At 40.9% G+C, this 24786-nt stretch overlaps 2 protein-coding genes across 2 annotated transcripts in view; one reads left to right on the top strand and one right to left on the bottom strand.

The window, feature by feature from the left end:
- The window catches only part of brms1 (BRMS1 transcriptional repressor and anoikis regulator), a 144142-nt gene that overhangs the window by 50331 nt on the left and 69025 nt on the right, over window positions 1-24786 (top strand). The gene's annotated exons all lie outside the window — the stretch shown is intronic.
- LOC308101604 (uncharacterized protein) overlaps window positions 1-24786 on the bottom strand; it is a gene marked incomplete at its 3' end in the record, with an annotated part of 78459 nt that overhangs the window by 22108 nt on the left and 31565 nt on the right. Inside the window, exons 4-8 of the mRNA XM_080451024.1 lie at window positions 23259-23606; window positions 17609-17722; window positions 17310-17360; window positions 7698-7751; window positions 4439-4570 (exon numbers count right to left, since the gene is read on the bottom strand). Coding sequence (XP_080307150.1) covers window positions 4439-4570; window positions 7698-7751; window positions 17310-17360; window positions 17609-17722; window positions 23259-23606 — 699 coding nt within the window. The remainder of the gene's footprint in view (window positions 1-4438; window positions 4571-7697; window positions 7752-17309; window positions 17361-17608; window positions 17723-23258; window positions 23607-24786) is intronic.

The raw sequence follows: 24786 nt of genomic DNA on the forward strand, positions 1-24786 counted from the left end.
CGTTTTGGTATTGCAGCTGAAAGTGCTGTATAAGCCAGAGACAATTGACTTGGGATGAGTATATCGGAGTGATGATTTAGGCTCAAACCTTTTGAAAAAGGTTTGAGGGACATACACCATATGATATTAAATATCAAATATTTTTTTTAAATTCATGGTGTAGATCCTTTAAATATGCGGGCATGTCTTAAGCCTTAAGTTTTTGTGTTCAGCGTGACTTGCAAAATAGGGATTGTGCATAAGATGGTGGCGGTTATGACTTAATTACCTCATAAGACGTGGAAATAAGAAGCACTTAATAGGGCCCTGTACAGTCATATGATTATCAGCATGTAATATGCTTTAAAATTGCTAGTACAAGTACAAAGTTCCGGACAAAAGTGATTCACGTTCTTAAATACCTTTTAGATAGAATATATCACCCAATTTTTTTTATATTGTTGTGAGCACTAGCACAATTATGCCATGGGTATTTATAGATTTTTTAGGATGGATTTGAACATTTAAAAATTACTTTTGTGATTAAGATTTTGCCCGGACAGTTACACAGAATGTATAACTGACAGTTTGACTTGAATGAAATATTGACTCTTTAGTCAAACAATTAAACATTTAAATCAGATCACAATGAATGAATAATGAATTAATCAGGATTAATCACCATTTGTAAATATGCCAATTTTCTCTGTATAATTTTGTGGGAATTGAAAGTTAAATGCCACTGACTATGTAAATTGCGTAGCCTTTTCTGGCAATAACCGACTTCCATCCCGATAGGCCTACCCATAGGTTCTCTTCCCATCTTGTTTAGATCCTTATTTGGATCTATCAGCCATAACAGAGCAACAACTTTTGCAGAGTGCAATGTATGGGGCGGGTTATTCTGAACAGGAACATGATGCTATATGTCACATGATGTACAAGTACACCTCCTGAACATGATGTACAAGTACACCTCCTGGATATGACGCTAGTATATGTGAGATACATGATTATATTGGGAATTGAGATGCATGATTATATTATTTACTAAAACAGGTATACCCCCATATTATTTATTATTCCATTTATTCCATTTGATACATGTATTTCATTTCATTTCATTAGGGTGTTGTTTACATTATTCTGTGAACTGTGGTTGGAGCGAGGCACATAAGATACATTTACTAAATGACTCTCTCTCTCTCTCTTACTCTCTCTCTCTCTCCTCTCCCCCCTCACAGCCCCTCCCTACCCACTACCCACGGTTTCCTCACGTCGCAATCTTCGCTCACTTTCCCCCACTGATCTTTCCTCTTCTGTTCTCTCTGCTCTCCCTGCCCCTGAATCCTTCGCTCTTCTATCCCCTGATACCGCCACAGATCTTCTTTTCTCTGCTCTATCCTCTTCCCTGGACCATCTCTGTCCCCTCACCACCAGGCCTGCACGCCAAACTCCACCTGCCCCCTGGTTGTCGGACTCAGTGCGTACTGAGAGACGGAGCCTGAGAGCGGCTGAGCGCAAATGGAGAAATGGCAACCTCTCGGAGGACCTTCTTACCTTCCAATCTCTCCTTTCTACTTTTTCCTCCTCTCTATCTGCTGCTAAAGCTGCTTTCTTCTGCACTAAAATTCAGGCTTCCGCTTCCAACCATAAAAAACTCTTTGAAACTTTCTACTCTCTCCTGCAACCACCCCCCCTTCCTCCCTCCTCGTCCCTCCTCCCTGACGACTTCGCCAACTTCTTTGACAAGAAGGTGAACGATATCCGATCCTCCTTCCCTCATCTCCCGGCTGGTGCCCTGCGCACTACCCACACCCGTCTGCCTTCCACCCCTCCCTCTCTATATTCATCTACTCCTCTTCCCTCCCCCTCCCCCTCTCTATCCCACTTTTCTCCCCTCTCCCCTAACGAGGTCCTTCTCCTTGTTACCTCTAGTCGCCCCACCTCATGCTCCCTGGACCCGGTCCCATCCACTCTGCTGCAGTCCACTGCACCTGAACTTCTTCCCTTCTTAACTCACCTTATTAACACCTCTCTGACGTCTGGCTACTTTCCCTCTGCTTTCAAGACTGCCAGAGTCACCCCCCTCCTAAAGAAACCGACGCTCTCTGAGATCAAGAACTACAGACCGGTTTCCCTTCTATCCTTCCTATCTAAAACTCTCGAACGTGCTGTCTTCAAACAACTGTCCTCGTACCTCCACCAGCACAACCTCCTGGACTCCCACCAGTCTGGGTTCAAAGTGGGTCACTCGACCGAGACTGCCCTCCTGGCAGTGACGGAGTCGCTCCATGCGGCTAGAGCGAACTCTCTCTCCTCCGTCCTGATACTCCTGGACCTCTCTGCAGCGTTCGACACAGTGAACCATCAGATCCTCCTCTCCACCCTTGAGGGGATGGGTGTCTCAGGCTCTGCACTCTCCCTGTTTGCATCCTACCTGACGGGTCGCTCCTACCAGGTGATGTTGAAAGGGTCTGTGTCAGAACCACACTGGCTCACTACTGGGGTTCCCCAAGGCTCGGTTCTGGGTCCTCTTCTTTTCTCTACACTACATCTCTTGGTGCTGTCATCCACTCCCATGGCTTTTCCTACCACTGCTATGCCGATGAGAACCCAGCTGATCCTCTCATTCCCCCCCTCTTACACACAAGTGGAGACACGCATTGCTGCTTGTCTGGCTGACATCTCGGAGTGGATGTTGACGCACCACCTGAAGCTCAACCTGGACAAGACCGAGCTGATATTCTTCCCGGGGAAGGGCTGTCCGCACCGAGACATGGCCATCACCATTGATAATGCTGTGGTGACATCAACTCGGACTGCGAAGAATCTGGGTGTGACCCTGGACGATCAACTGTCGTTCTTGCCAAACATCGCATCAGTGACACGGAGGATAATGGTAAGGTAAGGATAAGGATATTGGTTCAGGTATACTCTTGGTTGCTTGTTTTTGCAGAAAATGCACTTAAGACTTCTGGTGATTTGTAGTTTTCGTTCCCTACCTATGTTGAATGCACTTATTGTAAGTCGCTTTGGATAAAAGCGTCTGCTAAATTACTGTAATGTAAATGTAATGTACTAAAGCTGTGAAACAGTTCATCATTCTGGGTATTGCATTTGGGACAGGCAATCTTTGGGCAGCTAAACACTCACTGTGCAAGGCACATGTTGGACAGCAGGGGTCAGAATATGACCAGAGTTGGCAACGAGTGGAAGTGTTGCTATAATGTGCATTTGTCTGTGTGTTTACAGGTGAGAAATGATGAGATTAAAGTGTATAAAAGTTATAGTGAACATGTTAAATGAAGGTATAAACAGAGAAGAGTATCTGTGAAGCAAATGTGTGTGTGGAATACATGTTAGATGTCATTAGAAATGCTTACCTGTTATTATACCTGAGACCTGTTGTGGGGCTAAGAAGCTCATCTGTAGCCTTGAATGAATGAGATGTGAATGGTGTGTTGTGTAAAAATGGTTTCATTATGGTTCTACAAACCAGAGTAATGTAATGCAGCTAATATATTTCGTTTTGGGGAACACAAGTATTATTTTTGTAATGTGAGAGTTATGCTAAGAGAATCTTTATTTTGTTTACAAGGGGAAAAATGTTATACTGTTGTTAATGTGATATTGGATGTATTTAGTAATTGTGATTATTTGGATACAAGAGAGAAGTCACTTTGTGGTTTCTGTGTACTGTTTACAAGTGAGAGTATTATTGCTATCTTATGCAAATAAGAAGATGCACCTTATTGATATTGTGATATTATGCTGGTCAGAATAGGACCAGAGTTGGCAACGAGTGGAAGTGTTGCTATAATGTGCCTTTGTCTTTGTGTTTACAGAGATAAATAAACCACCTAAATTCCTGCACACTGGAAAATGATTATTTCTATCCAAGTGTGTAACATATATCACAGGAACTTACCCACAATCCAACCCTTGATGCTGAGTGCCAAGCAGGGAGTTATTCTGTAGTTAAGCCGGTTTCCATTTTTAGTCTTTGTTATATGACCCTAGCCTCGCATGGCCAGACTATATCACTGCGTAAATTGTCAAGGGCAAACAATTTTTTTGCACTGGCAGATTCGTCTGGTCCCAGGCTAATAAAAGCCTGGGCCTGGGGGCCTGGGGATTGAACCCATATACATACACTTACATATACTGTATACTTACACATACACATATACGTACATACGTACATGTGTATATGTATAGGTAGGTAGGTAGGTAGATAGATAGATAGATAGATAGATAGATAGATAAAGATATATCTGCTGTCCGGCAGAAACCAGCTAACTCAAATGGAGTTAGCTGGTTTCTGCCGGACAGCATATATATATATATATATCATAAAATTCTAAGTTATAGCATTTGGTAGCAAGGTTTACATTAACTACAAAAATCGTTTTTGCAGTTTTTGCCAACTTAGAAAGGAGCCTGAGCATAAACTCACCAGCTTTATTCTTGGGAAAATCCGATTGCAGAATCTTCAAACACCTTACTAACCCTCTGCCGATAGAATTAAGATGCAGAACCTCCAAACACCTTCCTAACCCTCGGAACAACAAGCGGAACAAGCAGAAATCTGAAAAAAAAGCATAATTAAAAAAAATCTTTGTATTCGTTCATTGTCTCCGCCAGGCCGAAAGGCATGGCGAGAGAGTATGTTTTACCCCCTGTCCGTCCGTCCGTCCGTGTGTCCGTCCGTCCGTGTGTCATGTCCGTGTGCGACCAGCTAATCTCCGGCACCTTTGGCCCGGTCGCTCCGAAACTGCGCACACACACTCTCTGGATGCCAATTCAGAACCTCTGCCCCTTTTTCAATTTTCACATGGGCCTGTTATAGCGCCACCAGGTGGCCGATTTGTGCAAAACCCATTTTATTTATATTACTCCTACAGATTTGATCCAAATTTGATCCAAACGTCATGCAACGGATCTGTCCGATTTCCCATATTCCATCCTCATTGCCTAAGGTTGGCTTCCAAAGTTTGCAGGGTTGGTCCGTTTTGAACAAAAAGCCTCAAACTATGCAAGCAGCTTGCGATTTCCGTGAAATTTCACACGCACATTCCCACTAGGCCGAGGAAGAAATGCCACCCTTTCCAGATTGGCCTGATATAGCGCCACCAGCAGGTCTAATTTAGCCAAACACAAACACATTGGAACAAAATGCCTCAAATCATGAATGCAGTGTCCGATTACAGTGAAAGGCCTAAGAATAAATGGCACCCTTTTCATATTGGCCTATTATAGCGCCACCAGGAGGACAGAATAACGTACCTGACCTGGTGGAGACCTGTGCTCCGAGGAGCACTTTTTCTAGTTTTTATATGCATTTCTTTGCTATGAAGTCAATAGCATTCAATACAGCTTAGGTTTTATGACTAATCAATTAACCGAATGAATAACCAATGTTGCTGTACAAAATATCAATGTTTTTCTTTGTTGAATATTATGACTATCGATTATATGTTTTGACTGCTCCGTTAAAGACTCACTATGTAACGTTTTAAACTTTATTAAGTATATATATACTAGAGCAGGGGTGCCCACACTTTTTTAACTTGAGTTCTACTATTGAAATTGCCAGCTCAAGGTGATCTACCACTCGCGCGTGCATGAGTGGTAGGCATGGTGGTAGGCATGGTGGGCGAAATTTGCACGGTTTTGGGTGGATTATTTTTTTTTTTTTTGGTTTTTGGTTGGTTTTTGTTAGTTTCTTTTCCGTTTTTTGGTTACTTTATTTCGGTTTTAGGGTTAGGGTCAGGATTAGGTTATTTAATTATTATTTTTGCCTGATTTTACCGATTTATTATCGGTAAATGTAATTCATTCATTTTATTTACCAACCAACAAATAATTATTATCCCATTAATGAAAATACTTTTTTTTTTAATTTACCTATGGGGGCTAAATAACAACATTAAAGGCGGTTACACACCGGCGAATATGCGAATATAGGCCTACGCAAAATTCGTTCCGAATAATTAAAAGACGCTTTTTTCGCTCCGCGAAACTGGTGTGGAAGCTTGCATTGACTTTATAAGGTTTTTAAAAAAGACGTATTATTCGCATGAAACAAATCGCCCCGGTGTGTAAGGACCTTAAGGCATTAGGACTGTTTCAATATTTTTCCTGGCGCCCCCCCCATTTAGTGCCGCACCACCGTTTTCTGCCACAGCGCCACCTAGAGCCTGAAAAAAAAAAGGGGCATTGCAGGTGGTCTACCTGCGCAGCCTCTGCGGTCTACTGGTCGATCGCGATCGACGTAATGGGCACCCCTGTACTAGAGGTCCCGGCCCGCTAGCCGCGCACGGGGCTCTAGTGAGGGCGCGCTTATTTTGGGGTACCAAAATCGTGGGATAAAAATTTCCAAAAGTAAAGTGAAAAAAAAATATATATATATATTTTTTTTAAATAGATGAGGGACCCCCTGGGGGTCCCCGGACCCCCTGGGAGTGTTGCGACCACTGCGGAGCCCCGTGAAACATGGCGGAGCCCTTCGGCTGTTTGTTTTTTTTCCATGAAGGTGGTTGCTTGTTTCTGGCGCACATCTGGCAACACTGACATCTGCTTGTCTTTTGGCAACGTGGCAACCCAGATGCCGAGTCTTCTGTTGTTGTGGGGAGATTACAAAACCGGCTGCGTGGTGTTGGTTGTCTTTGGGATGTACATGGCACGTGAATGACGGACATATTACCGTGAGTGTGGTGTGATAGAGACCTGACTAAAGTGAAAGCAACGGCGTGGGTGGAACAAAAAGGTAAGCAAGAGCGGGGGTTGAAGCGAAACACGCGCTTCTGTTGTTGTTGTTGTGGCGATGCAGAGATTTCAATCGCCGCCGCGTCGTGTTGCTTCGGCTGTGGCCGTCGGCGTTCGGTGGTGCGCACGGTAAACGGTGCGAAAGTGTTTCCCCGTCCGTTGTGGTCGTAATGTGGTGAGTAGAATTAATTATGTTCTGTGGAGGCAAATGTGTAGTAAGCAATGAGAAGTACCCTACGCCACCCGTAAATTCAGCGCGCACGTTGTGGCTGGTGTTGCGGTGAGATGTCATTATGTAGTTGTTGTGTTTAGTCCAAATCAATGCTGTGGGTATGGCGTCAGCGGCGAGAGGTCCAAATGCATGGAGTGGGTGTGGCGTCAGCGGCGGAAGTAGCTTTCTCCTTTATATAAGTAGATATATAGTCACGTTAGAGTATGTTAATACAATATAACTTATACAATCTGTATGGTAGAGAATGTTAACACAATTTAACTTATACAATCTGTATGGTAGAGTATGTTAATACAATATAACTTATACAATCTGTATGGTAGAGTATGTTAATACAATATAACATATACAATCTGTATGGTAGAGGTAGAGTATGTTAATACAATATAACTCATATAGTTGGGGTGGTTGTATTATGTCTCCTGCTCTTCTATTGAGACATTTAGATCGTGTCAAAGGTCATGTCTCACCTAGACACGGGATCTGACATGAATTTTGACCTGATGGTCAAGATTCAATGTTTACCCCGAGCAAGCAAATCCTTCTCCAAAAATTTGAATATTGTAGAAAAGTTCATTTTCTCCCGTAATATTATTCATATATAGTTTACATTCATTGCACATAACGTGAAATATATGTTTTAATCTTGATGATTATGGCATACAGCTCATGAAAATCTAAAATCCATATCTCAAAATATTAGAATATTACATACGCAAATTCCTTCCCAACACCTGCAAACTCCTTCGTAACCCTCTGCGGATCAAATCTGAAAAATAAAATATGAGCATAATTTAAGAATAAATCTTTGTATTTGTTCATTTTTATATGCCTTTCTTTGCTATGAAGTCAATAGCATTCAATACGGCGTAGGTTTTATGACTAATCAATTAACCAAATGAATAACCAATGTTGATGTACAAAAAATCAATGCTTGTCTTTGTTGAATATTATAAATTAAATATTATTATAAATTAAATATCGATATGTTTTGACTGCTCTGTTAAAGACTCACTATGTAATGTGCTAAACTTTATTAAGTATATATCTATAGTCAGTATGTTAATACAATATAACTTATACTATCTGTATGGTAGAGTATGTTAATGCAATATAACTTATACAATCTGTATGGTAGAGTATGTTAATACAATATAACTTATACAATCTGTATGGTAGAGTATGTTAATACAATATAACTTATATAATCTGTATGGTAGAGCATGTTAATACAATATAACTTATACAATCTGTATGGTAGAGTATGTTAATACAATATAACTTATACAATCTGTATGGTAGAGTATGTTAATACAATATAACTTATACTATCTGTATGGTAGAGTATGTTAATACAATATAACTTATACAATCTGTATGGTAGAGTATGTTAATACAAAATAACGTATACAATCTGTATGGTAGAGTATGTTAGCAAGGGATAATGTATGGAGGTGGTAATTATTGAAATGTAAAGCCCGACAGGGTGATTATGCACCAACAGGATAGCGGAGGTGCATAATCACCCTGAAGGGCTTTAAATTTCAATAATGACCACCTCCTCATACATTATCCCGCTTATTACACGGCTACTTAATAAATAAATAAATAAAATGACCCAAAAGTAACAACAAAACAAAGTATTTCCTTCTTTACGGCAATGAAAGTATTACATAAGTATTGGGCTGGGCGGACAAGTTCGCCTCGGAAAACAAATGACTGTTGTCCATAAGGTCTGGCCCCAAAACACACTCGCCGGATATTACCGGAGCTACTGTGTTTTGGGGCGAGCGTTTTGGTATTCCCCTGTTGTTGTCTTATACAATCTGTATGGTAGAGTATGTTAATAAAATATAACTCATATAGTTGGGGTAGTTGTATTATGTCTCCCTGCTCTTCTATTGAGACAATTTTGCATGCTATTTAGCATGCCCAATACTAACAGAATCCATTGAACATTTTTTCTATCAATTATTTGGGGTTTCAACCATATACTGACCAATCTAATATTGGAATCGGAAACTGTTAGCTAAATGCCCGGAACTCCATATATGATATGGCTGGGACTCGAAAACGATACTTCCTCCCTTTTGATGTGGAGATGCGGGAGAAAGTTGTTTATGTCCTGGAACTTTAATGAGTAAAACGAATATTGAACATTATGGGTTTGAACGTTAAGTTGATGGCGCCCGCACGGTTGACACAGCCCCTGCAATATATACATCAAAACAAGCGGCTCGGCCAGGACAAGTGTGTGATTACTTTTCTTACCGTAATATGCAAGAAACAACGGCAAAAAAAAACCTTGACTTTCTATGGGTTTTTTTAAAAAATGACCTCACCTCACTTTGGAGCCACATTACTCTGGCATATTTTTCCGTAGAAACATGATTTAAATGTGAAACAGCACACACTAACAGGGACTTTATCGTGATTCAAACGGTATTCGAATATGTTACACATTTTTTCCGCAATCACAGTTCAAAGTTTGGGCTTTTTAAGCTAACTTTCGAACTTAGAGTGCGTCGCCTCCTTAAGGAGAGGGCGGACACGTCTGAGGTCAACCCCAGAAATCTACCAAACAAAATATTCAACTTACATATACTTTTTTGGGGATGACGTCACATCATAGACGCCGATTTATGTGTGCCCAACGCCAATGTGTGCGCGAAAATTTTGTTTTTTTTCCCGGGTTTGTTACTTTTCTTTTTTTTACTTTCATTCGGTTTATTCGGTTAATTCGGCCTATGTGCGGAGGCGGAGCTAGACAGCTAGTAACTACTGTAATGTAAATCTCCGCGCCCGCCACTGAAATTATGATGGGTGCTCGTCATTTCTCCTGGGAGCTTTAGCCCCAAGGCACCCACAGTATCGGCGCCCTTGTGTACAATGTTTCTGGTTTGACTACTGGAGGGAGTGACAGTCTGGGCTACTTTTGAACAAATTACTTCATCAATGGAGGTGAAGATGATCAGCCTACGGCATTGCCGAAGTATTATGGAAGCCAAGGTTTGCTTTGATAGCACCCTTAAGCTTATTTGTATGGTTGAGTTTAGTGTCTCACACCTTCCTCTGGACAATACATAGATTCTCTGTGGGGTTCAGGTCAGACCAGTTGGCTGATCAGTAATTAAGCACAATAATACCATGGTCAGTACACCAGTTACTAGTAGTTTTGGCATTGTGGGAAGGTGCCAAGTCCTGCTGGAAAATGAAATCAGCATCTCCATAAAGCTATGGAATCTCCTGGTTAGATGGCTGTGTTGACTCCAGTGATGATTTGGGTTGCCATGTCATCTACTGATGTTATCCCACTGTGTTGTGTCAAGTCCAGAGTCAACACAGCCTTCTATCAGGTATGTTGACAAGCTTTATAGAGATGCTCCTCAACAGTGCCTCAGGCTGATCAACTCCATGCCACGCCCCATTTTGAAATAAGTTGTTCAAAAGTAGCCCAGACCAAGTATTGAGTGCATAAATTAACATACTTTTCAGATGCTCAACATTTCTGTATTATAATTCTTTATTTTTTGTAGTCATGTAATATTTTGAGATATGGATTTTTGATTTTCATGCCATAATCATCACGATTAAAACAAAAAAAGTTTTTAATATTTCACTTTTTGAATTGTATAGAAAATGAACTTTTCCATGATATTATACAAATTCTTTAGAAGGATCTGTGATCACCCATTCTTGAGAATTGGGACAAATCATGTCCTACCAAAACATTGCAAATTGTTATTTATTAACACACTAATTGAAAAAAAGTTGGGTGAAAATTATTCTTTAAGGATTTATATTAATGCTGTCAAAGTTATCGCGTTAACGGCGGTAATTCATTATGTGAATTAATTGCATTAAAATATTTAAGCTCTGGTCCATAGCATTGCTATGTAGCTTTTGAACCGTTTCCCGCACACACCCGGTAGCGCAGGCTGTACGTGCAGCCTCTCGTCTGTAGTAAAAATTTAAAAATACACTTTCGCTACTCAGCAGTGGGGGAACGGCGCTTCCTCACTTTTCTATATGTTTTTTTTGTATTATTATTATAGTTTTTTTTAAAGAAATTCTTAACATTTTTTAATCATTTTCACATTTAAAATCAACAAATTGGGGTTCAGAAGTGCACTCCCCCACTTCCAAAATTAGCACTGCAACACTGCTACTCACCAAAACAAAGATGGTTTTAAGATGTTGAAAGCCTACTTTTCTTAATGGGAACAGTCAGAGCCCCCCACCTCACTTCTACAATACACTTTTTGGCCAGAAAGGAAAATATTCCACCCGAAGGAAAACATTAACTTAAAGGTAGGGTAAGTGATATTTTTGGATTAAAACAAAAAGTGTTTTGTTAAAAGGTTAAAGCACTATATTCTAATAGTAATCATTGCTATAGAGTGTTTCTTCAGTAACAGGAGTCTCCCCGTCTCTCCAGCTCTTTAATAAACATTTTTCGGTAGGTGTCAAAATCTCAGCCATTCAGGAGAAAGTACCCATTTTTAAGCTTCATTTTTATAGTGTTCCAGTTCCAGCTTTCCCTGCTCATTTCTTAGTTTCATCACTTCCAATTTCACTTGTTTAATCTATATCCTGATTGAGTTCTCTATACTGATTGGATAAAATTGGAAATGAAACTGAAACTGAAACGAAAATGCATTTTCAGTTTTTTTAAGAGCTGGAGAGACAAGGAGACTCCTTTTACTGAACAAACACTCTATAGCAATGAGTACTATCAGCATATAGAGCTATTTAACACTTATTTTAACCAAAGAAAATCACTTACCCTACCTTTAAGTAAAAGTTGCAATACCACAATATAAAAATACTCTGTTACTTGAATAAAAGTACAAAAAAAGTACCAAAAGTAAAGGTACAAAAATTTATGAAAATAGCCTATGTATAAAATAAGGGCACTGTCACACCGCACTTTTATTTTACCTCTGGGGCAGAATCTGCCAATGCTTTGTCAATGCAGATGTGTGGATTCGAGTGAAAGATGCGCAGGACCATGAATCCACAAATTTGCATTGACAAAGCATTGGCAGATTCCACCCCAGAGGTAAAATAAAAGTGCAGTGTGGCCGTGCCCTAAAGTGGTTTAATGTATGTTTTATAATTAAATGATGTATATCTGCAAAGTAACTAATAACTAAAGCTGTCAAATAATTGTAGTGGAGTAAATGTTCAAAGAGAAAATTGTGTGCACATACCACGCCTGTATTTAGGCCAGGTGCTGGACATCAAGGGAAGAATCAAGGAAAAAATGAAGGAAGTCCGCACGCTGTTCTCAAGCTCCAAGAAACAAATATCATATCATATATTTGCCTGATGAAGACCTAGAAGGTCGAAACGTTGCAAATATAAAAAGTGAGTTTCTGGGAGCTTGAGAACAGTGTGCAGACTTCCTTCATTTTTTCAGTGGAGTAAAGGTAAAATATTTGCCTCTGAGATGTAGTGGAGTAGAAGTAAAAGTATTGAAAATGGGAAATTATCCAGTAAAGCAAAAAATTCCTCAAAAGTGTACTTAAGTACAGTACTTGACTAAATACTTAGTTATACTTTACACCACTGCCATTTGGTTTCATTTTACACTCTCAAGAGTTAAAGATCTATAAGGGTCCATTTGGTTACCAACTCTCCATCATTTAGCTGGGGACCACCTGGAACCCCCTCAAGGACCACTGGTGGTCCCCGGACCACTGATTGAGAACCACTTGTTTAGAGGAATAGCAATGAGACGATGAAATGTTGTCATCGTATTATGTATATTATTGATTTTTCAATCAAATTGATGCTATTTAAGGGTTTGAGGCCTATCAGGCTCGAAGCCTTATTGCATCTTTACACTTTCGCTATTATTACGGGGCCAGAGCTCAGGCACTGAAGCTGGGCTCCGTTTTAAGATTGGCATTATTTTTCTTCTTCTTCTTCTTCTTCTGCCACTTTTCGCAGTTCTGGCTGAACCGTGCTGTCACTTTTTACGAAACTTGGCCATATGGTAGATGGTCATGAAAAACGATCAAGAAATAAATCTCACAATCTTTCGTCAAAAGGTGGCGCTATAGCACTCAATTGAAAATGCCAACTTTGAACAGGTACAACTCATGCCCTGTTTGACCTACAGCCATGAAACTTCAATACACATATGCGTCTCCTCATGCTGAACAACTTTCACACTCTGACTTTTGACCTCTGACCTTTAGATCTCCCACCATTTTGAATTATATGAAAAACAATCATTGGCTCATAACTTCTGCATTTTTTCACTTATGGAAAATTATTTAATGCTATTGCAGTTTTATGACAATTATTAATCTGCATACATGCAGACTCACATTTGTTTGAAACTTTGCAATAATGTATAGGGTCATTCCAAGTATCATTGAAACCAATCTTACTCCAATTGGTCAAAGGGGGGGCGCTATAGCAATTTTTTTTAAATGCAAACTTTAAACAGGCAAAAGTTATGCCTTGTTTGGCCGAAACTTGCTTACACATGTTCCTTGACTCATGAGGAACACATCTATCACTTTGACCAGTAAGCTCCGCCCTTAGATTTTCCGCCATATTGAGCAGTTTGAAAAACATTTAAACCCAGGATTTCTGAGCAATTTGCGTGAAACTGTGTCATCTGTGTGAACTCCTTTTTCACTAGTTCAGGTCTGTTGGTCCAATGGCTAATTGGTAAACCATGTGCCTTGCATTCACAGGGTCGCCGGTTCGAGTCCCACTTCATGCTGACTTCTCAATTGCATTGCACACAACATGACTGTATAAATGTGCAATTGTAACATGAAACACTTATTTGAGAGTAGTTATTTTCAATGTATGACGTACTTCATTCCCCCTTTTGTTTTGTTTTGTTTTGTTGGATTCTCCTTTTTCACTGACCAAGGCTGTGGATCCAATAGCTCGATCAGTAAAGTGTTAGCCTCATCTTCCGAAGGTCCCCGGTTTAAACCCCACTCATTACAGTTTACATTTAAATTGCATTGTAAGCCCAAATTGGAGGGTGGTCTTGCACTCCCAGACTTTAATCGTTATTACTATGCAGCAAATGTTAGAGCTATGATGTTCTACTTTCACCCTCCCCAGCATCTCCCTTCCTGGGTAATGCTGGAAAGAGATGACTGCTATCCATACAAACCCGAGACCATTCTCCTGGCACCATCCAGAGTGCACAGTCGTAACATGGACTCTGCCTTTAAGTTATGGGAGAGGAAGGGTATCTCCACCCTACTAGATCTGTACAACGAGGGTGTCTTCTCCTCATTTCAGCAGTTAGTGGACAAATTTGGGCTACCTACTACTCACTTTTTTCGTTACTTACAGATAAGGGACTATGTCTCCAGAAATGTACCCCTATACAGGTCACTGACTCAGTTTAATATCAGGGACGTCATCAAGCGCTCTCCCTTCTCCCCAAACCTTATTTCTGAGCTTTATACAAACCTAAGAGAGGGCAAGGTGGATACCTCAGGTATACGAGGAAGGTGGGAAAGGGAACTGGGAATGCAGTTAGCTGAAGAGCAATGGAATAGTTCTCTCGTACAGATTCACAGATGCTCTATTAATGCTAGACACTGTCTTATGCAGTTTAAAATTGTTCACAGGTTGCACTACTCAAATGCCAAACTTCATAGAATATTCCCGTCCGTGTCACCACTATGTGAGAAATGTGAGTCCGGGGAGGCCACTCTGGCACACAGTTATATGCTATGTCCTATAATTCTAACATACTGGACTAAGGTCTTTAATACCATCTCCACAATACTTTCACTGCAAATTACCCCAGATTCCCAAACTATAATTTTCAACAATTCTTTGACCCTGGGGGGCCTCCCCCCGGCCCACAGATGTTTTTTAAACTTCTGTCTCATGTCCGCCAAAAAATGTATTCTATTACGTTGGAAGGGTAAGGAAGGTCCTAGTGTCAAAATGTGGCTTGCCGACCTTGTCAACACTCTCGAGGTAGAGAGGATCCGGTTCTTGCGATTGGATCAGACAGATAGGTTTGACCTTATATGGCAACCTTTGGTTCAACACCTGGGGGAAAACGCCAATGCCAACAACTAACACGAAGCGTTCAAAGTCGTTCCCCCCCCGCCGCCGCCGCCGCCCCCACCCTAGGATCCCGGGGTTTTGTTTCTATTTCTGTTTTATTTTTTATCTTATTTTCTTGTTGTTTTTCTTGATTTTCATTTATTAAGTTTATTTTATTTTATGTATGTCTTCTGTCCTGTTTTGTGTTTGGTGCCGTATCTGCTCCTATTTCCAGCACTATGGTGGGAGTGCATATTGTGGTTCTGAATATAGATAATTTTGCCAGTATGTTGGGTTCTCGAACTGAACTGTGTAATGTGCACACCATTTTTTTCACCATGTGTCGTGTCACTTATGTATAGAAAAAGAAAAAACCCCAAGGTGTATTACAAGAATTGCTACATTCTGTGTTCCCACAATGTAAATCTGTAAAGTGTATCACCTTAATAAAAAACAAATATTAAAACAAATAAAAAAATTGCATTGTACAAAACATGACCCTGTTAATTCAGACATGTGCAATTTTTAAGAAATAACATGAAATGCTTTTTTGAGAGTAGTTGTTTTTTATGTATGACATACTTTCTTGTGAAAATAGCCGATCTACAATCTCACAACTTTTCAGATAGCAACGCGTTGTGACCTTGTAGATCGACTAGTTTCCATTCCGAGGAGACAAAAAAAACTTTATTGGTAAATGTTTTGTGAACCAGTGATCTAGAGTAGTTAGCTAAACAGAGGCTTGGTTCATAACGGACGGAAAAAGCTATAGTAGATATCAACAGACACCATCAGGGAGGCCATATCTCTAGCTCAATGAGAAGAGAGGCAGCCTGTGAATCCATAGGTCGCTGGTTCGATCCCTATCCCCAACAATGTATTGAGGTGATCATCATTTGGAGTTTTTAGTTTTACAAATAGTGTTTCTTGAGGTTAGGTCGTTGTTTTACTGAGGTTAAGGTTAGTGAGGGTGGGTGTAGAAAAGAGTCATCTAGTCAGCAACCTTCCCCCTATTCCCATGGATTGGATCCACCCCTCTCACCTGCTCTCACTCATCACCAATCACATCTGTCACAACTCATTAGTGGCCTGGTGGCTTTTTCTTTGAAATAATGTGTCTTTTTCAAATATTTAACTTTAAGCGCCCAATGCCACATTATTGGCCATGGCCATTTAAAGGGTAGCAACATTAACAAACACATGAGCCTATACATGTAACAATGCTCTATTCAACAGGGAACCAGATTACTCATATGCTGTGTTGCTTTTGCCATAACTCGATTCCATGACCTTGCGGTCGAGAGTCAAGAGCTTTTCCAACTGAGCTACCCAGACACAAGAAACAAACGTATGAACGTGCAACTTTTACACTACAGATTTTGTTTTACATCACTGTCGGATTTACAAAAAAATCTAAGCTGTGTGATATATACATTTTGAGTTAAGACCATTAATATCAACCCATGTCCCTCTGCACTCTAGCAATCAGTGCACCTGGTGATACCTAGCCTGTCAGTCATTGGCTCCTCAATGGTGCTGAAAAGTAACTATGTACATTTACTCAAGTATCAATACAAATGCTTACAATGCACAGTACAATTTTGAGGTACTTTTACTTTACTTTCCAATTTTGTCACATCTACTCTACTACAATTACAGCATATGACAGCTTTAGTTATTGTTACTTTGCAGATTTAATTATTAATACAACACCTACAGCAACCACATACAGCCGATCTACAATGTGACGCGTTATGAGCTTGTATATATATAATAAGTAATCCATGATGTATGATAACTTACCACACATGAAATCCAATTCTGTCTTTCCAATGGCTCAGTCAGTACACTGTCTACCTGCCAGTGTGTAGGTCCCTGGTTCAAACCCCAATTTAACCAGTCCAAATATAATTGACTGAACAAAAATCATGACTTTGTTAATTAATGCATGTTCACCTCTCTCTCTCTCTCTCTCTCTCTCTGCCTGCCTGCCTGCCTCTGCCTTATCCCTCGAACCTGCGTATTGCTGCTTGCAGCTATATTTTCTTTTAAATCTCTGCTAAATACATAATCTGGACATAACCCAGCATGTTGGCCTGGTGGACACCATAAAAAAGGGAATATAGATGTTGCCATTCGAATCCCATGGCATTGAAGTATTTGGACAGCCCTAGTATTACTAATAGTTTTTTTTTAAATATATAAACACTAGTTGTTTAAAGGAATATCAAAGTTTTTCCATTCTGCTTCACATGGCAATATGACTGAAATCAATACTTACATGCTATAATTCCAATAATCATCCCAATAGTCTTGTAGGAAGGACCATTATCTGAAATAGACATTCAAATCGAAAATTAATGAACAAGGAATAATTACACAACATCCTGCTCTACAATGAGAACTGTTTTGGACTGGACTACATTCACTCATTCACTGCCAAGGACGTAATAAATGTAATTGTTTCCAATTACCAATTCTGCCACGGACGTAAAAAACATATATTTCTTTTCAATTAGATTTTATAAAAGATCTCACTGTTCTTTATCACTCGCAGTGACTACTTTCACTGTAACTCACCTGGATACGGAAATAATGTCAATCCAAGATTTCCGTTTCCGCCCGCTTCCTGTTTAACTCTGTCATTGAAAATGTGGCGGATGGAATATTTCTCTGCTGTTCGGCCGGAACCAGCTAAATCCAAAATGGTAATTGTTCAGGAAATGAAAAACAAAATATAAATTTTTCAGAAAATGAAGAAAACCTTATATTTTTAAAACAAAGCAATACTGCCTCATCAAACTTGGTATTGTGACTTTATATATTATCAGATACTTGCATGTGTCATTATATTATCACCACTTTACCCAAATCCAGTGCAAGTGGAGTTAGGAGGTTTTGTCCATCATTGATAAGAACAGCTGGCAATGGATCTCAAAGCTCACAACACATCACAACGCATTGTGAGCTTGGAGATCAGCTATTTATGGTGAGCGCCATCCTCATATACTATAGATCAAGCTGAATTCTGTACTTAAACAACTTTTATTTTAACATGCATTGTAAACAACCATGGATCTAACTGTTACCACTGTTGTTCTTCTACAGTTGAGTGCAACAAACAATTCTGCCTCAATACTCAATCATGTATTTAACAAAAGCGATCATGGCACACCAACAATAAAAAAATGGCACATAAATACAAAATACATTCATGAAAAATAGAATCTTTAGCCTATCAAATCTGTAGCCTACTGCACTAACAATAACAACCACAGTTGAATTTACCTATCATATACCTATCAACATTTTATTATCACACTGTTGTGTGTTGTGTGTTGCGTGTGTGTGGTGGGTGTTTCTTAGTGCTTTAGATTGTCATAAAAGCTGTGAAAGTCTTTTGGCATGATCTCCTTGAGCTCTTGGAGATGTTTGAAACAAACTCCTGCACACACTCATTCTCTGTCCATTAACATTTAAAAAGAAAACACGAGCAGATGACCTTTGTGAAGACACCCTTCTCCTCTTTACTGGGGTGACATCTATCAAACCTTGCACATACATTCTCTTCTCTTCCCAGTTTATGTTCTCCCAAAAGCATTGAAAAATCTTCTCCCTGTCTGCCTCATACAGAGCAGAGCTTCTCGAGAGCCTGAGAGGAGGGGGGAGTTGTTTGTTTTTGACAGACAGTTTGAGGGTCCAATGGAGTTAGGAGTTTTCGTCAGAGGCGCTTTTTAATACTTTTCATATGTTATTATTAATAAAAAATTTACACAGATGTAGAGGGGGTTCAATAGCGTTGATTTATGAAAAAAAAAAAAAAAACTGAAAAAGGAGTTAGCTGGTCCCGGCTGGACACTGACGATTTGTTCTCTGGGCGACACACACACCTACCCTGTGTGCAGTGTTGCAATGCTGAATTGGAACGTGGTTGCACTGTATTTTAATGACGTGACGCACGTGGCTTAACACCTACACTACAGGTCACACAATGGACAATTGATATGCATCTAGGCTCATTCCTATGTTAATTCCCTGGTGTGAGTCGGGCGCCTTTGTAAACTTTGTTGAGGTGTGAATTTAAAGTAGTTTTAAATCTGCACGTGCTCCTGGTCAAATAGGTTCCTGCACGGCGTGCAAGGCCGTCCCATGAGCAATCCAAAAAGTAAGAAAACCGTGCATCTTTGACGAGAAATGGTGTGTTCACATGGAGCTGCATGAGAAGTAGCCAATCCGGTTGAAATGTTTGCTGTCTGGGCGACTCAGACACGTAGCCTGTGTGTTTACAAACGATCGGACATGTGATCATAATGATTTTTTTTTTTTTGTGACCTGTTGAAAGTAAAAAAAACAAAAACGAAAGTTGCTGGCAGTGGGCAAACACAGCCAGAAATAAATCTGGCAGTGAATGAGTTAAGGGACTATGTGGTGGGACTGGTTCTGCGATGCCAGCCAGGATGGTCGATACAATATTGTAGATCAGTGGCCTTCAATAGGCGGACTCCGGTCCGGATGATGACCAAACCACAACTATCTCCAGACTTTGGGCAAATTATCGCAAATTATACTTTTCATAATATATTATTTGTATTATCTGCAAGGTGTTACCACAAATAAAAAAATCGTCTTTGTATCCACTGCACACGGCACCCTTGCATTGTGTCAAATAACACTCAACTCTGTGATTTGGTTTAGGAACTCTTCTACCAAAGAGTTTAGCAAGCAAGAGTTGCTTGCCAAAGATATAATTATAGCACAAAAAAGTTTGGAGATGCGTGTTTGGTAGATAATTTCTATGTTGTAAAAATGTTTGTGGCAATAACTTTTATATTGTTGTAAAGCCTGTATTTCCCTTTTAAATGGTGCCTCATTGTAAAGAACATGCATTTGTGGGACCAGCAGCACAGCTGGGTTGTGGCCATGAGAAATTTGACATATCTTTGTCAATGACAAACAGCTTACTCTGCTGTTGCTATAGGACAGGCCTTCATTTTCCAATACACCTGCTGGCCTGTGTGCCTCTGTTCTTATGGAGTTTTTTTCCCCCAAGAGAGCTGGGGAGAGGGGAACAACTCAGGACTTCCTGAGCTCTGTGTCTACCCATAGGATCCCACTCTAACAGAGGGACACACATCCTATGAGGAGACACAGAGCTCCCCATTACCCCATGTATGTACCTCCAGTTACCCCATGTATGTACCTCCAGTTACCCCATGTATGTACCTCCAGTTACCCCATGTATAACACCCTGCCAGCACGGATAGAAATCTCAAAACGAGTCAATAGCAACAGGAGAATAAGCTGTTTGTCATTGGCAGTGAAGATGGGTTCAACCCACATACTCAGCTGTCTGAAGTCTCCATTTAAGAGGTAAATAAACAGGCTTTCCAACAGTATAAAGGTTATTGCCAAGAAGCATTGTTACAATAGAGAAACTAGAAAAAGTGCTCCTCGGAGCACAGGTCTCCGCCAGGTCAGGTAGGTTATTGTGGCCTCCTGGTGGCGCTATAATAGGCCAATGTTTAAAGGGTGCCATTTGTTCTTGAGCCTTGCACGGCAATCGGACACTGCATTCATGGTTTGAGGCATTTTGTGCAAAAAAAAGTTTTGCTAAATTAGACCTGCTGGTAGCGCTATAACAGGCCAATGTTAAAAGGGTGGCATTAGTTCCCAACATAGTGTGAATGTGCGTGCACAAGTTTGACCGCAATCGGATGGTGCGTTCATGATTTGCGGAATTTTGTTCAAAACAAGCCACTACAGCAAACTTTAGATGTCAATCTTAGCCAATGAGGATGGAATATGAAAAATCAAACACATCCGTCTTGATCACATGACTATCGAGATCATGTGTACCGATTTGCGTGAAATTTGGATAAAATTGGAAGGAGTAATATAAAAAAATGTGTTTTACATAAGTCGGCCTCCTGGTGGCGCTATAAAAGGCAGATTTGAAAAATGCAGAGCAAAGGTTTTTCCTTTACCTCTAGGAAGTGCGCATACAAAGTTTTACACAGATCGGTGCAGTTATAGGTAAAAACATGAATCGGCCTGTTATAGCGCCACCATGAGGCTGATTTGAAAATGTTCAAGTGGCATTTATTCCTCGGCATAGTGGGAATGTGCGTGCAAAGTTTCACGGAAATTGCATGCTGTGTTCATGATTTGAGGCATTTTGTTGAAAACGGAGCACTCCTGCAAACTTTGGAAGCCATTTTGAGCTAATCAGGATGGAATATGAAAAATCTGAAAGACCTGTTTTGTTTAATGACTGTAGAGATACTGTGTACCGATTTGCGAGATTTTTGGACAAAATCTGTAGGAGTACTGTCAAAAAATATGTTTTGCACAAATCGGCCACCTGGTGGCGCTATAAAAGGCCCATGTGAAAAATTTGGGGCAGAAGTTCGGAATTGGCATCCAGGGAGTGTGTGTGCACAGTTTCGCTGCGATCAAGCCAACGGTGGCGGAGATTAGCTGCTCACAGACGGACACACACACACACACGGACGGACGGACGGACGGACGGACGGACGGACAAACGGACGGAGGGTAAAACATACTCTCTCGCCATGCCTTTCGGCCTGGCGGAGACAATAATCTAGCAAACACAATTTTCCGTGTGTGTGTGTGTGTGTGTGTGTGTGTGTGTGTGTGTGTGTGTGTGTGTGTGTGTGTGTGTGTGTGTGTGTGTGTGTGTGTGTGTGTGTGTGCGTGCGTGCGTGCGTGCGTGCGTGCGTGCGTGCGTGCGTGCGTGCGTGCGTGCGTGCGTGCGTGCGTGCGTGCGTGCGTGCGTGCACACACATTAATCTGGGAAACAAAACGGTACCCCATTGTTTGACTGTTCCATTGTTCCATAGAGAGTGTGTAACGATGCAGTCGTAATCTTCTCTCCAGTCAGACTTAAGAATTTCCACCCCCACCCTGACCTGAAAGGTGCCAGCCCTGGCACTCGTCTTCATCTTCAGGAGATCAATGATCTCCTGGTTCAGTCAGGCAGTCAGTCAGCAATGTTTGTCTTTTACTTAAAGTAATACTAGGTAACGTTTTCAACAAAACTAAAGTTAAATTCTATATCTTTTGTGAGTGGCAAAAGTTTCACAACACCCACTCCATGAATTTCACCCCCGGAAGCCTTTTATTTATATATTTTCTATTGAACGTTATCGGGGGGGACTTTCCTGGGAAAATGACGTCATCTGGCCGGAAAACGGAGGCGGAAATTCACTGGTTTCCTGTTTGGCCAGGAACTACCGCAACGGTTTCCTGTTTGGCCAGGAACTACCGCGCTAATAACAAAAAGGAACCTCACGCTGATTTTAAGAGAATGTAGGATTGGAAGATCGAAAAAGAACAGAAAAAGAAAGCACAGCTCATGGTAACTAATGCTCCACTGGCTAAGAGAAACGATCCGCAGATAGTATAAAACAATTAAAAGAACGCTTTTTGAAACGCTTCCGTCTTCTGGTGAAAACAAATGGAATTCTGGGTAATCGAGGACTACGGAAATTGTATGCAGTGACGGTAGTGACCAGCAGAGGTTGCTAGAAAATCGTTATTTGTGAATCTGCATTGTACAACTTTAAGTTAAAAAATAAAAAGTTGTAGACAGTACCACTGTCTACCACTAAACCAAAGTGATGTTTATGTATTGTTTACTTTCTACCACTAGAGGTCAGTGTTGGATCCAGGCCCGGATTGGTCGCCGGGAGGGGCGGGACAATGCCCGGTGGCCTGCCGTCTGATTGGCCTGCCTCACCTGGCCTGTCTGTCTTCCTTTTCTTTTTTTTTCAGGATCTAGGCGGCGCTGTGGCAGAAAACGGCGACTTAGCACAGCGCTGTCAGACATGGATAGGTGCCTGTTAGTTGGATTGGTCCAAATATCAGTTATCAAAGTTTTTTTTGGAAGGATCAAGACGTGAATGGCTTGTTTGGCTTTCCGCCCCGCCCCCATCACCAGTACATTTGTAAACAGAGCAGCAACGTAAGAGAGGAGAGTTATGAGATTCCTGAGAAGGAGATTCATTGACGTTTACGTAATGTTATCTTTACGAAATATGGACCCTAAGCCCATTCCCAGTAAGACAAAGAATGGTGGAGCTGAATCCTATTTATGTACCTGAACCATCCACAAGTCAATCCACAGTAAATGGAGTCCGGCCCTGCGCCCCTATTTAGTCATTTAATTTTTTTGTTGTTTTTCATCCATGTTTTGAACAGTAAATCTTACCAACAAGGAGCTGGATGTCAATGCCGTGGTTATCCTGGCCTGGAACATAACACGAGTATATTCCCTGATCTGAGAGCTTCACCCTGGTCAGCTTCAGTGAGATGTTACCATGAGACAACTGCTCAGGAAACAGAGACGTCCTCTGTGTGTATGAGCTCAGACCCTCCCCAGATTTCGCATATCCATCTGGGTGATAGTGCACGTATGATGACCCGAACAGGTCAGCTCTCATCCACAACACCTCCTCATTCTCCATGTTGAGAGGAGGTTCAATGTGACAAGGAAGGATGACATCATCTCCCACCATGGCCATCACAGGCTGAGATGAACCAATCAGCTGATATTGTCCTTAAAACAAAACAAAATGGATTTAGTGTAGAGATATTAATGTGTAATGTTTAATTTATATTCAGATAGATGAGTGTGTGTGTGTGTGTGTGTGTGTGTGTGTGTGTGTGTGTGTGTGTGTGTGTGTGTGTGTGTGTGTGTGTGTGTGTGTGTGTGTGTGTGTGCAGGGGTGAGCTCTAGGGGGTGCTCAGGGGGTCGGCGACCCCTTAGTTCTGACACTATGGGGGCTGGGGGCTCGTGCGTGCTCCACATGCACGAGCAGCTCCACATGCACGCGCGAGCACACACCGTCAGCCAGCCAGCCGTCAATCATTAACACAACAACGCACCGTCAGGGGCGAGCCGTCTTTAACACCTTAAACAATGGCCTCAACCTGGCTGCTTTGCATGACATTAGGCTACTCGAGAAAAGCCATGGAGTGTGAAAGGGTTAATCGCTTAGCAGAGAGTACACAAGAGCTAGTAGCCTACCAGACACTCACGAAGTTACCCCTGTGTCTAGCTCTGGTCCATAGCGTTAGAAGGAGTTCTCCTTAACGCTATGGTACTTTCGATTCTTTCCCCTCGCACCGCGGTAGCGCAGCCTCTCGTCTGTAGTAAATTTTAAAATACACTTTTGGTACTCACCAAAACAAAGACGGTTTAATGGAGTTGAAAGCCTATTCTACTAAGTGGGAACACTCTGAGCCCCCACCTCACGTATATTTTTGGCCAGAAAAGAAAATATTTCACCGGAAGGAAGAATCTGGTCAATAGGAACATTCCATTGACCAGATCTGTAGAGGGCACTGTGGAGTAACCAAAAACATGTTTTAATTCCGGTGAAATATTTTCTTTTCTGGCCAAAAAGTGTATTTTAGACGTGAGGTGGGGGCTCACAGTGTTCCCATTTAGTAAAGTAGGCTTTCAACTCCATAAAACCGTCTTTGTTTTGGTGAGTAGCAAAAGGGTTTATTTTTTATTTTTTACTTGTTTTAAAAAACACTGTTTTGAAAGCAATGTAAGTCTTAAAAAAAAAGTAATTCAAGTAAAGACAAGTTGACTGATTATTTGAAGTACTTATGTGTGGGTGAATCTATGTAAAGGGCTTTTATATAAAACTAAAAGGAAAATAAAATAATTAATTAATTGAAACAAACATAAAAACAACAAATTAACAATGCAACAAAATAATAAGAAA

The sequence above is a fragment of the Gymnoscopelus braueri genome, assembly GCF_963280865.1.
Source record: "Gymnoscopelus braueri genome assembly, chromosome: 15".
NCBI classification, from domain to species: domain Eukaryota; kingdom Metazoa; phylum Chordata; class Actinopteri; order Myctophiformes; family Myctophidae; genus Gymnoscopelus; species Gymnoscopelus braueri.